Source organism: Hakea prostrata, chromosome 7, assembly GCF_041222555.1.
Source record: "Hakea prostrata isolate BN-2017 chromosome 7, UWA_Hpros_2, whole genome shotgun sequence".
In the NCBI taxonomy this organism is placed as follows: Eukaryota; Viridiplantae; Streptophyta; class Magnoliopsida; order Proteales; family Proteaceae; genus Hakea; species Hakea prostrata.
In genome coordinates this window covers 3,633,508-3,647,915 of record NC_142606.1, presented here as the reverse complement: position 1 = coordinate 3,647,915, position 14,408 = coordinate 3,633,508, and the positions used below count along the sequence as shown (strand labels likewise).

At 37.0% G+C, this 14,408-nt stretch overlaps 1 protein-coding gene and 1 long non-coding RNA gene across 4 annotated transcripts; both read right to left on the bottom strand.

The window, feature by feature from the left end:
• Positions 1-409: 409 nt before the first annotated feature.
• On the bottom strand, positions 410-877 carry LOC149009045 (protein SALT UP-REGULATED GENE C-like). The gene has a single exon (XM_089160946.1). It carries the CDS (start codon positions 875-877, stop codon positions 410-412), a length of 468 nt encoding a protein of 155 aa, XP_089017072.1.
• A 5,207-nt stretch (positions 878-6,084) lies between these two features.
• LOC149009044 (uncharacterized) lies at positions 6,085-12,147 on the bottom strand. Of its 3 annotated transcripts, none has more exons than XR_016174674.1 (4): positions 11,846-12,147; positions 11,602-11,730; positions 10,048-11,322; positions 6,085-9,453 (listed from the first exon to the last, which is right to left on the bottom strand). It is a non-coding gene; the product is annotated as an uncharacterized LOC149009044 (long non-coding RNA). The 3 variants fall into 3 exon arrangements; XR_016174675.1 differs by having other exon boundaries at positions 6,085-9,372; XR_016174673.1 differs by having other exon boundaries at positions 6,085-11,322.
• Between the last annotated feature and the right edge of the window lie 2,261 nt (positions 12,148-14,408).

Here is a 14,408-nt window from a genome sequence, read left to right as displayed (position 1 = left end):
TTCCGCGTAGGGGGTCTGGCCTGTGCAAAAGACGGTGGATTGGAATAATTTTTTAAGGTAAAAGTGGATTGGAATGTTTCAATGGAAACAAGTTGACGGCTGTATTAGATGTATTGACTTTGACTTTTACCCAGGTGGTTTTCATGGTTCTCAAGTTTGAACTCTGACGAAGTCTTGGCCACAGAGAGAGAAAGAAACTCAATATATGAATGAATACCACTTTAACAGAAACAGAGTTCCAACTCAAACCAAAATTTATGAATGAATGTTTTTAAGGTTCCAAACGGATTTGTGATAACAACACAGACACTAGTGCTTGTCCTTCTTTCAATTTTGCTAAGAATCGAACAAATTACAAAAGCGAAAGATACACAAAACAATCAATCTGTACACATTAATTCTGTATCAATCAATGAATCCTGCTATGAGATGACATTTCTTTAACAGTAGTGGAATGCAACAAGAGCTTCTTGGTCTTCTTTCCAGTGGAACGTAACAGCTTCGACCAAAACCCAGATTTCTTCTTCCCATCCGCAGCTTCCACAGCAACTCTACTTTTATTCCTGGTGTTCTGCCCAACCACTGCAACCGATCGACTCTTCAAGAAAAACCCAGAAGAACGAAAACCTCTCCCTTCTGAATAAGCAACACGATCATGGCGTGGAGAAGAATCCAAAGAAGATGCATCAGTAGAATAAGGCGATGAAGACAACGATGTAGAACAAGACGAGTCCACTTCCTCTGTTCTTCTTCTACCACCATTAATTGCAAAGGAGAGCTTAATCAGTTTCTCTCTCAGACAATAAGGACAAACACCTCGTGCTTGTCTATGCATCGGGTGTTTCTTGCACCTCATCTCTCCTTCTGTCCAACCCATTTGAGAATACTTCAAGATTCACAAAACTCTTCAAGAATATCTGTTAATGAGAGCCTGTGCGTGTGTTGCTGCCGATCCAAATGGGTTATATATATATATATATATATATAAGAATGAGCGAAGCGAAAGACAAAAGGATGGGAAAGAAAGACAGATAGAAAGAAACGTACGGATGAGGGTGGGTGTGTGAGCTTGCTCTCTCTTTGCTTCCAAGATGTTTCGCTTCAGCTTGAAAGATAGACTTTCTACGTATCAAAAAATAGAATTTTGAATTTTGAAAGTCCGACCAAAGACAGCTTAGATACGTGGAAGCTGCGTGTGGGGACCACTCTTCCTTGAAACTTGGGGAGTTCTTTTATCTTTGAAAATCTCACGTTAGGTCCTACTAGTGAAGGTTAAAATTGGGTTGGATCCCTAATTAGGTCTAGATTCAGAGACAACTAACACTGTTAATTTCATTTTTTACCCAAAAAAAAGATGTTTTACTTGATTTAGAAAATGACTAAAATACCCTTATATCACATTAATATAAAATTAAATTTATTAATATACTCTCATGCTATATTTTCAAAAACTATCTAGATCACTCAATCAGCATTGTGTTGCCTCTGGTTGAGGTCGAGACCGAGATTTTGATCTCAATTGTTCGTTTAAATTTTCAACACCTACAATATAGAAAGTCAACATTTAAATCTCGGATGAGATCAAATCTCAACGGTCAGCAATAGGTGTTGCACACTAAATGCGTAGCATTCAAGTTCACTTTGAGATTACCCACCATCACTCAACCACCGCCCCAGTGTCAGAAATCAGCCAGCACCCTCCTTGGAAGAAGCTTTTGAGAATAGAATTTGAGGGGTTTGTTAGTAAAATTAATTTCCATTAATGTAATAAAAATATATTTCGATCATTTCAAGACTAAAATTAATAATATCCATATAACAGTATTAGTTGAAGAGAACCAAACTGTAGTAGTAGTACTAGGTTCATGTTGAATTCGAAGTAAGTGAGTTGTTGACGCGGTGTATCCGTGTTTGACTCGTGAGAAAGACGGGGGAAGCTTCGACCTTCGTGTTGTGGACACAGTAAGTCGGTACGTTTAATGAAATTTTGTTTCCGCATGTCATTTGGACGAAAAGAAAAAATATTGGAATTTTGTTTCCAACCGACACCACAGTCGGTTGGCAAATAAGAAATGAAAAATGGAACTCGTACAGTTTTCCGAATTTAATATGGAGAAGAACACCCCACGGGACACTCAGATTGGTATATCTCTCGCCTATGATTTCTTACTTATTAAGTTATTATTAATCAGGTTGGTCTCATGTGAATAATTTCATTCTCTGTGTTGTCATCTGTATGGCATGTCAGATTCTTCTCAGATGTTGTCATTAGTAAAATCAGGGTAGATTTCGATTTCAACCATTGACATTGACAGCACACTACTGTGAAAATTTTAAAAAAGAAAAAAAAAGAATTGTGTGCACTCATCTTTATGTAATTTATCTATGGTGTTTCTTCAAAGAAAATCCCCCATGTGAGGAAGAACTGCAAAAAGGTATGCACCAATTTCAAAAAGATTAATCTAGCAATGCCCATGGATGATGTTTGAGGAAACACCCACCATTAGTTAGAGCAGAAGCACCAAAGGGCTAAAGCCAGACCTAACACAATGAAACCATAAAGATTGTTAGATTAAGAAAAGCAGTGGGTGGAATAAGAAAGAACCAAGTCAAGAAGGCAAGATTATTTAATACCTAATAGGGTCATTGTTTTTTGAAAGACTTAGGGGATTCAAGATAGCCTCGACAATTCTCATCTTAATTTCGAGACTCTGATTGTTCCAGTCAATGGAGCTTGTTTCTTTCTGCCTCATCCGTCACTTACATGGGGAGGAAATTTTCTAACTAAATTTTTATAACGAGAGCCCAATTTAAAAACAAAATCCTCCTTTAGTGAGAAAAGAGGGTTTGATTTCTTACAATTTTAGATTTTTCTTAAGAAACGAGATTTTGTCTTTAAACAATTTATTCTCGCGGTGGAGGATTTAGACTCATTCTGCTCGAAACCAGTCTTCCACTCAAACATGATTTTTTTGATTATGTTTCCTCAATTAATAATACATTTCACCATCAAAGAATTAGTTCAATGTTAATGATCATGACTTTTTGTGAAGAGGTCAAGAATTGTTTTTCATATAATACACATTCTCAATATATATGAGATCAATGGTGCCGTAGAAAAGGTGGTGGGTTCAACTCTCTGACATGTATCATATAATACTCCCATCCAAAAATCCTAACAATGCGTTTGTTTTTATCTTTTTGTCAACATTCAACTTATTTATCATTTATGTATGTATTTTTTTAGTTTGGTACGTAAATGATAATGTTCAATTTCTCTCTTTCTCACGCATGTACACTGTACACAGTGTCGCTAAACATACAATGATGTACTTCTAACGGAGGACTAAGATCAAGGGATCCAGACCGTTCCCAATTGCAAGAACAGGGGTCAAACTTTGAAAAGTTCTATTTGATGAAATAAAGTAATCCCAACGGAAGGTTGTTTGATTGGTAAAACCAATACCTCTTTGGTTTTAGAGCCTTTCAACTCGACCTTCCATGGTTGAATTTTTTTTCCTTTTTTGGTACAAAAGGGTTTTATTAAGCCGGGGATGGGGATATTAATATGCTTTTGCAGAGTCGAACCCACGACCTTTTCTTTTTATTTTTTACAAAACCGATAGCTGAAAAATTATATTATCTTCAAACTATGAAGAATAAAGATCCTTGACTTGAATTCACATCCACCCAGCAGGCAGTCCATGTATTCATTGACTAACTAATTCAGAATCCTTTATAGACGCGACAAATTCAAACAATTTTGGATAACTTTTGGTGAACATGGATGTATTTTCAATTACTCTAATGTTCATATCAAACTTAAAATAGTTCAGGTACAAAGACAGTAGAATAAGCCACCCCAAAATTTACGCTAACAACTTACAATTGAATCAAGAGGCGCTGAAGAAGGCATAGCTCCACCCATGGTAGTGATGAATATGAAAAATGGACATAAACAAATCTGCAAAACATACAAGAAAAAACATAAAAATCTTGACCCACTAGGTTCCCTGGATTTGATTATACAAGAACATCTCAAGTTCAGACATCTTTAACCATGTGCAAGAGGGGCGTAAGAGGCTGGATGGTGGCTGCGCGACATGGAGGAGTAATTACGTAAGTCTCGAATGTCATCATCATTCCAAGATGGACTTGTAAAATTCCAGAGGGATGTGCATGCTGCTGCACTTCAGATGGTGCGTATGGCTTCTCTTTTTCTTTTCCTAGTTCAAAATAATTGTTAGGTAAAAATTTTTCTATTTGCAGGCAATAGGAAAACTAAAGTGCCCTAGAAAATTATGACTTGAATGATCTTGAAAAACATATTACCAACAACAAAAATGATGTTGAAACACACAAATGAAATGTTAGTCAACCTAATTGCAAACAAAGCCCAGCCATATCCTATTAAGAACTCAATTGGATTGTTGATCGGACCAGAAAGAAAAATATCCGAATGGGAAATGATGACAGAAAATTCAAGTTTCCAAGGGAAGTTAGGGTTTGAATTGAAAAGAAAAATAAAATTTAAAAAAAAAAAAAATCTATCAAGTGACTCCACAGGAAAAAGAAGACCATGATTAAAACTAGATACTAAAAAGTCAATGCTGGCAGAACTCGACGCCAAAAATCTTAGCATACATTAATTTTTATTTGAAATAACAAACAAAAATAACTCTCAATTCCAATAAGTGGTTTGAAATTTATTTAACAAGAAAAGTAAAGCCAATCTTGTAAGAGTAAAAACGGAAGGAAATAATTCAACAACTCTGAAGGTAGTTTAAAATCTACTTGGCAAGGAGAGAGATGGAGGCAATCTGAATCTTACCCACTCAGACTTGGCTGGCACCTTCTAAGCTTAGTAGAGTAGAGTCGTATAGGTCTTTTTAGCCAGCCACCACAAGTTCCATTTGCCTTTAGTTTTATTAAATAATAATACTTCAAGTGAAATGAAGAACACACAGCTTCCCATGGAACATCGGGCAAGTATGGTGCAGTGCAGAGTAAGAAGAGAAGTTGCTTCTCTGCTTCAGTCAAGGAGTCCAAAACAATTCGTGATGCCTTAGTTTTATTAAATAATAATACTTCAACTGAAATGAAGAACACACAGCTTCTTTAACATTATGGAGCTTAGACTCAAACTAAGATTTGAGTCATTTGACTATAAAAATTTAACATTACCACATTCAAAATAAAATCAGGAAGAAAAAGAAGATAAATTATACAGCAAAAGAACATCAAACTAGACTTCCACAAAGTATGACAATAAAATTAAACCAACAAGCTAATAAGAATACACTCAACTTTGAAAGAGTTAACTAGACAGAATCATTGATCTCTTAACCAAAAGAAGGTGAGGTTCTACTACTGGATAGTTTGCAATTTCATTCCTTGGAAGAGAGACATTACTGGAATACAAGGGAAAAACATATTAGACATTTTAAACTCCAATTAGTACTAAGACCATCTCAGTCGTTCATAACACCATCATGAAAGCAGTACAATTGATGTGGTTTACCACTTCTTCACATCCTTCTGGTTTCCAAAATTGAAAATTGTAAAGGATGATGGTAGTGCAAGCCAACAATGCAACTCCAACAGTCATCAAAACAGTAGAAAAAATAAGTTGCTTCTTCAATGCAGGCTCAATTTTCTTGACAGCATTGATTTCATAAAAATCAGTTGCAAACAGGGTACTGTGCAAGCACATAAGAACACCACGGAGCTAACAAGCAACAGATAACACATTGTGGTAATATCATGGTTGATTCTGTCGAACCAACACTTGGGCTGCAAGTTTCTTGTAGTGCAAGTCAGAGCAGTTTTGGGATGTTAGCTTTTGGTTACTTTTGGTTGTAATTTAGATTGATATGTACTTCCCTAAATAGTATAGGATTGTATCTCTCTATTATAAATAAAGGATTACAAGAGGAGGAGAGGACATACACATGATACCTTTCTCTCCATCTTCTCCTCTCCCACCATCATCTCTTGTGTCGGTCTTGCTGCCAGGCACAGAGCTGGGACAGGACTCTTCTTCTCTCTCTCTCTCTCTCTCTCTCTCTCTCTCTCTCTCTCTCTCTCTTTTTTCTAATTGACTTCAAAGTTCTTGTTGTTCTCTTGGTTGCAGGACCACAAAGCCGCCTACTATGCTGGTTCGGTGCTACTAAGATACACAAAATACCGATAGGTATTTCTTATGCACCATTAAATCTTCTGTAACCTACCTCTTATCTCTACTCCATGGCTGAAGCTACAAAAGTTGAATTGTTTCAGATTTAAATCACCACCAACAAACTGAATTGCGTTGGTAACTATTTATATGGTCCCAATTAGTGCTTAACTTCATACATGCCAAAGGAAAAGAAAAATATCTGACACAAGACCCACCAAAATTGGAGACATCAAATAAGAAATCTGCTACAGAATTTGAAACATGGAGTACAGATGATTCCACCATTACAATCTGGTTTTCATGCTACTGCCAAGAATATCTGAGATGATTGGAAGGAAACCTACTATGGTGAAAGAAAAAAATTCTCATATTTACCACCTCTATGAAAAGTGGTTCAGTATTACACAAGGAGATCAATCCCTAGTTGACTACTGCAGTACATATAAAGGGATACTTGAAGAATTGGTTGCTTACCAGCCTTTTACTGCAGATGCTGAAATAATTACGAGAACAAGGGGCTGAAATACAATTGGTGCAATTCCTAGCTGGTCGTAACCCAGATTATCATCCCTTTTGCAAACAAATTCTGACAAGCGAAAATGTGCCATCTCTATCTGAAAGCTTCTTTAGATTACAATGCATGACCCCTGCAGGGAATATTGCTGCCCCATCTAAAGACAATTAAGCAATGATGGCTAGTCACAGGCAAGGGTTCCCATTTAGAGGTAGAGAAGCCACAGTCCATGGACGTGGTAGGGGAAGAAATTCAGCTTACTCTGAAAGAGCATAAAGGACATGTACTCATTGTGGCAAACAAAATCATACTGAAGATACATGCTAGGCAAAGCATGGCAGACCAGATTGGGTAGAGCACGTCTTGTAGCCAAAGGATATACCCAGACATATGGCCTAGACAATTTTGAGACCTTCTCACCAGGGGCATGATTAAATTCAATTTGCATTCTTCTTTCACTTGCTGCCAATTTGAATTGGCCCTTGTACCAGTTAGATGTCAAAACAACATTTCTATACGGTGATCTTACAGAAGAAGTGTATATTGAGCAACTTCCTAGGTATGTTGCTCAAGGGGGGAATTCTACTAAGGTATGTAAACACCATCACTCCATCTATGGCTTAAAACAATCACCACGAATAAGGTATGATAAGTTTGTTTTCGTAGTTTCAAACCTTGGCTTTTGAACATGCTACTCAGGTCATTTAGTGATGGTAAAGGAGATAAATTTGTGGTTTAGTTGTCTATGTAGATGACATCATCATATCCAAAAATGATAGGGAAGGTATTGATAAAGTAAAAACTTATTTACAGCAACAATTTCAGATCACCGATTTGGGCCAACTAACCAAAAGAATTGAGGTGGTGAGAAGTCAAAAAGGAATAAGCCTCTCCAAAAGAAATATGTCCTTGATTTATTGGCTAAAACTGGCAAACTTGAGTATAAACCAGCTGAAACCCCAATGGAAGGAAAATTTTGCCTTGATGATGATAATGAGGAGGACTATGAAGACCCCCATAGATACCAACAGCTTCTGGGAAAGTTAATTTATTTAATGGTCACGCGACTGAATGTCTCCTATGCAGTGAGTAGGTATACGCAAAAACTTAAGAAGAAACATTGGGGAGTTGTGTGTAGGATCTTGAGTTATTTAAAGGGTGCTCCAGGAAGAGGGTTAATTTACAAACCCAATGCAAGTATTAAAGTTCATGCATACTCAGGTGCAGACTAGGCAGGTTCAGCAGATGATTGAAAACCTACCACAGGTTATTGTACCTTCCTTGGTGAAAATCTTATCACTTGGCAGAGCAAGAAACAGACCACGGTGGCACTTTCTAATGCAGAAGCTGAATGTAGAGAAATGGCTCATATAGTGTCAGAATCACTTTGGATTAAGGGGCTTATGCAAGAACTTGGATTTAGAATGAAAGAACCCATGAAACTATTATGAGACAACCAGGCAGCAACCTACATAGCCAAAAATCTCATCTTTAGGGAGCTCACTAAGCATATTGAAGTGGATCCCTATTTTGTTCGAGATGAAGTACAAAAAGGCACCATTGTTACCCATCTAGTCCGATCACATGATCAGTTGGTATATTTGTTTACTAAAGCAGTTTATGGACCCTCCTTCAAATCTAGATGTGTTAAACATGGCCTTAGTAGTGTATATGCTTTGACTTGAAGGGGGGTGTCGAACCAATACTTGGGCCGCAAGTTTCTTGTAGCGCAAGTCAAAGTAGTTTTGGGATGTCAGTTTTTGGTTACTTTTGGTTGTAATTTAGACTGATATTTACTTTCCTAAATAGTATCAGATTGTATCTCTCTATTATAAATAAAGGATTACAAGAGGAGGAGAGGACACACACACAATACCTCTCTCTCTCCATCTTCTCTTTCTCTCCCATCATCGTCTCTTGATATTCTGTTCTTGACTGCTTCAGATCCCAAAAGAGGAAATGAAAGCAACAAGTGCAGCACAGGAAGACTAAGAATATGAGCCAAAAAGGTCAGATCCCATTTCAGCAATATCCCCATCATCATCACCGACATTGTCAGCGATGACCTGAAAGCAAACAAGAATAACAACGTGGGAGACAAGAAAAGAGACAAAGCATCAAGTAAGCAGAAAGTAGAATAAAAAGACTGGGTGAGATTTCCTAAAGCTGGGTTTCTCGGTTCATCCTTCGGAAAGTTCCTCTCTAGTTTGCCAAGAAGAACAGCAACTGCATCAGCTGCCTATGTGTAGATACCTCCACCAACTCTGACAAAAAGGGCCATGGAAGATCCACCAAGACCATAGCCAATGATAGCGCCTAAAAAAGCCCTTCCTAGTCATAAATGATTGGAATGTAAAGTACCAAAAGACCATTGGTGCAGAGGAAACCCATGACTGCACCTGAAGGCAATGAAATAATGAAAGCCTTCTTGACACCCTTGCTTCTAGGGTTGTTCTTGCATTTGCAAAGGTAGCAACTTTCATTCCAAGGAAGCCAGACACCACTGACGTGATACCACCAACAATGAAGGACACAGTACTCAAAACAGCAGTGGAAACAGCAGGTTTGCACAGCTCTCCAGTGTTGTATGTGCAAGGCTGGATTTGGGTACTGATCCCTCCACCAAGCCAAAGGAAAGAGGAAGATAAAGAGCCACGGTGATGATGAATGCACCAACATACTAATATACAGTAAGGAAGTTGCTTCTGTCACTTTCATGAACATGTTTTACTCCAGAGATATTTCAAGGTTTAGCATAGGTCTGGGATTATTTTAAGAATAGATTAATACACCAACCAAACAAAAACTATCATAGTAACTACAAAATGATTTAGAACCCAACACCAAAATCATGAGCTGAAATCACCAGATCAAATCAACTAATTCAGACAAAATGGTGATGAAAATCAGTTATTATTTTTCAGAGTTTATATATATAAAGAATTCTCAGGCATGGGCCTCAGAAATCAGTCAAGAGGATGATCCTACAAATTTTTAACATATGAAAGCTGATGGAGATACCAGAGACCACATAGATTGGACGTACATGGCAAATACCTTGTTACCTAACAGACCCTCTAAATAAATCATTGAAACATGGTTTCCATTAAAGGAGCCAAGGACCAGATTTTAATAACAAACAAGTGCAGTGGACTAATAGACAAAGAACAACATCTGCATAGATGAGAAGTTGAGAACTAATCAACCAATAAACTTCATTCCAAAAAGAAAAGCTCAGAAATAATGCTATAGAAACCACCGGTTTACCCTAGAAATGAAAAGATTCAAACACTGCATGAGACAGAAATACTGAAAGAAAGCCACTAAGACAGCCAGTAATTTCTGAGACACAAACCTGATCACAGCACTCATGTTCAATCTTCTACTGTCCGTCATCGCTGCTTTCCATGGCTTTTTCCAATATCTTCCACCTTCCTCTCCATGAATTCCATATCCTACACCAAGCCAACAAAGAAATCATAAAGCAAATAAACAAGTAGAATGTGTAAGAGAAGAGGAGGGGGGATGAGAGTGCCCATGCAAACACAGACACACAGCTCTTTACAAACAGAAACACAATTCGTATTTTTCAGCCCATCTACAACAATGTGGGATTACAATAGATATAACAAATTCAAAAGACTCCTCAAATAAGACTACCTCTAAAACTAGAACACAAATTCAAACAAGGAAACTAAAAAGAATTAGGGATTATCCTATTTATCTAACTTCTAAAATAAATAGAAGAAGATGATCAAAGAGATAAAATGCCCAAAGAGCATAATTTCCTAGAATCCTACTAGCCCCGTGACTCAAACTGGACCTGGTCCATCTTTGTCCGGAAACTCAGTAGAGTTTAGGCCGGCCCAAGGCAGTTTACCTTCATCAAGGTCAAAATCCCCTGAAGGTGAATTTCAATCATTAGCCTAGACAATACTAGTAAATGAAGTCACCAATCAATTCAAAATTTGTTTCCTGTTAATAGAAAATCATTTAACCAGTCTTGCTTTTCCAATTGTGATTTACAATAACATATTATCAGTTTATCACCAAATAAATCAGTGCTGTAATTAGTATCTGAGAAGCAATAAGAAAATAGAGTCCGGACATGAAGTTAAGATCTTCCTGCTTGTTCATGACACAAACGAACAATTATACCATGGCACCAACCAATTTGTGTCCTCCCAAATAAAATAAAAAGCATTTATTTTACAAGGTCCCTAGTATCATCATTAGATCATTTTGTTCACAAGATTCTAATAATAATGCACGTTCATAGAATCACCAATCAAGTATTTAAGTCTAAGAGGAAATAAAAATACACAAATATTTTCATTCAAAAGAAGAAGAAAAAAAGTCCCACCTTATATAGGAACTCAATTGTTCGTGAAAAAATACATCATAAAAAATGGTGATAAATGAGAATATTTTATACAATTCATACACAATTTGTGTTTCATCAAAAGTTGCTTTAAGCAAGTTTGTGATCATGTTTCCTCATTCTTACATAGACACGGTAGAAGAACTGCATAGAAGTTCAATGTGATTTCCACCCACATTTTTCTGCATGTTGCCCCAGATGCTTACACCATTTATCATGAAGGCTATAATGGACGAGAACTCAGAGGACCTGGACCCAAAATAAACATCAGTCCAAACATATCCTATCATTGTTCCGCTGACAATTGTAAGACCCCATTTAGAAATTAATAATACAACTATCATATGTAGGCTTCCTTCAGAATGTCCGTGGAACAACGAGTGGAAAAAGGATCAACTACTCAGTTTTATGCTTTACGAGCTAGTCATAAAGCATAAGACGGAGATCGATGTAAAGAACAAATGAAAACAGAAAATTCAGCTAAACAAAGACACCGTATGACTGTGAGCAAGAAAGTGTGAAACGCACCTCTCTATACCGATTCAGATAAACCTTCAGGGGAACAATATAATCTTCGAAACCCAACATTGCCATCGCACAGAGCAGATCGTCACCATTAATCGTATTTCTCTTCTCTCGGTGACACTTATCGCTTCCCTAAGCCACCAACGCAAATAATTAACTTAAACAGAATATCAAAATAAACCTTAATCAACGAAATAATGATAACCAAAAAAAAAACGAAATAATGATAAAGCGTCTTCATCCGTACTCGCTGTTTACGAAACTGATGAACTCGGAAAGACATTCCTGGACAGTCTCCTTGGCATCGTTGGCAATTTTTCCGTTAGCAGTAGCGGTTCATTCATGATCCGTCAAATATTCGAGATCGGAAGGTACCTGTCCTGCTCTTGGACATTCAAACACTCTGGTCACCATTTCTATGACTACAACCGCCGGGACGAGCAGGACCTTCGAGCATGACTGTTTAAGCAAACAGCCACAGCAAAACAATACCCACGGTACCGGAAACCCTAGCTATCCAAAGCGCAAAAACCCTAATCCAAGCAACGCAATAACAGCAAATTTGGGCAAGCGACGTGAGGAACAGAGATACCCAGAAAGTGGAAGAAGGGGAGAGGGAGAGAGATGAGATAGACAAAGAGAATTACAAGGGGATCAAGACAACATACCTCAGAGATGCTTTGTATTTGGCGCGTCCAGAAAAGAATCATTGATTCTTTTTCTCCGAAGGAGAGATCGGACGCAGGAGAAACAAGGAGGAACGAGACGTTTCTCTCTCGGTCTCATGGTCTCATCACGCATTTTCTATTGTATTTCTCTTTAAAAAAAAAAAAAAAGGGTTTCTCGCGCTCGTTCCTTCACCGCCGAAACTTCTCAAACCGAGCGGCGCTCGTCTGCAACTACCACCACCGAGACTAGCAGGATCTTCGGCCATGATCGCTTAAATGTTACAGCCGCAGCAAAACAATACCCACGATACCGGAAACCCTAGTTTTCCAAAGCGCATGTACCTAATCCAGGCAACGCAATAGCAGTAAATTTGAGCAAGAAATGTGAACAGAGATGCAAAGAACGTTGAAGAAGGGGAGAGGGATAAGAGCGGGAGAGAGAGAGGAGCGGGAAAGGTTCTATTTATTTAAAATGAGAAGCTGAGATGAGACGTTTAAAATTCTCGCGCGTGCCTTCACCGACTGACTGTCACTGACACATCCCAAATAGAGCGGCACTCCAAGTCTCCAACACCTTTCATAATGAAAATAAAACAACGGTAGGGGTTCCTTCCTTAACGATTCAATTACTCAATCTTTCACCGTTAAATCTGTGGGCCATAGGCACCGTTCCATCACATTAGATTTGTTAAATGAATCATACATTATAAATGCAAGCTTTTTTTTTTTTTTTTTTAATGAGGTTCATCTAGGCTAGCTTGAACGCACAACAAGTCAACAACTACATCCTCATATAGTGATTTTGGATTTTATTTATTTTTATACAAACGTCGTGCCCAACCAAACCAATAAAAAAACCGAGCATGGGTTTTTTGAATATGACCGTTGACATCACTTGAAAAGCATTGCTGAACGAAAATTAAAAGGGAAAATTATGTGATTAGTTGCTTCTAGGTTTCTCCTTACAAAAATAGTCACCCAATGTTTCACTTTACAGTATTAGTCAAAACTGAGTTTACATTTACAAAACTAGCCAAAATATTAATTTTTCATTTTTTTTGTTGACATTTTTACCCCTAAAAGTGATCACATCGGACCAAAAAATTACTATTTTGTCCAAAAGGGTAAAATCATTATTTTTTCATACCCTTTGGAAATTTTCACCCCTATATTGATATGGTCAACTCTAGGGGTAAAATGTCCAAAGATGTGAAAAAAACACTATTTTGACTAGTTTTGTAAATGCAGATTCAGTGTTAATTAGTTTTGTAAAGTGAAACATTGAAGGAAAAATTACTAATCTTCATTTTTTCCTCTCTACTTATATTATATTTATTATTATTATTTTTTTAACTTATATTCTTTTCTTTTCTTTTTTTCTTTCAAAAGTTTCACAGCTAATTCCCCAAAAAATGTGTACATTTTTTTCCTATCCTTTCCCTTGATATTTTAAAATAACAAATTAATCCTTATATTATCTCTTTAATCAATTTTTTTACCCATGTATCTTCTTTCTCTATTTTATTATTATTTTTTTTTTTGTATTTGTATTTTCTTTTTCTTCGGTTGAATTCTTACAAAAAATGAAGAAATTAATGAAAAAAATACATCTAATCATGTTTAATGGATTCGGATAAAAGATGAAAGAATTTAAATAATAATAATAATGGAGGAAGCAAACTAATCACATTTAATGAATTTTTATAAAAACTGGGAAGCATGTAATTTTAGGCACTAAAATGACCCAACCTCCTTTTAGGTCTCATTAAAGAAACTCTAACATAATAATTTTTTTATTTTTTTTTTCGGAATTGGGAGGGTGGAACCCTAGTAGTTGGGTTGAGTTGTCTCAGCTTGGCTATTGGCCTTTGAGCTTCCCTTTCGATTTTGGCCGAGTGTAGATTATCTCCCCTAACATTTGTGCTCCCCCTATGGAGTTAAACCTCAAATTATGTAAGATTCATAAGTAAAAAATAATAAAATATTTTTAAAAAAATCCCACCACACTAACCTTGTGGGCTCCATGTAATTATTGGTCAACAGCCGTCCGGAAAAACAATCCAGACTCGATGGCCGATGTTATTTATTAAACCTCTGATCCACAAGATTGGATGGGAACCACTGACAATCCCATCTTTTAAA

Bases quoted from the DNA above. Each gene is read 5' to 3' on its own strand.
- LOC149009045 (XM_089160946.1), bottom strand. From the start codon at position 877: ATGGGTTGGACAGAAGGAGAGATGAGGTGCAAGAAACACCCGATGCAT.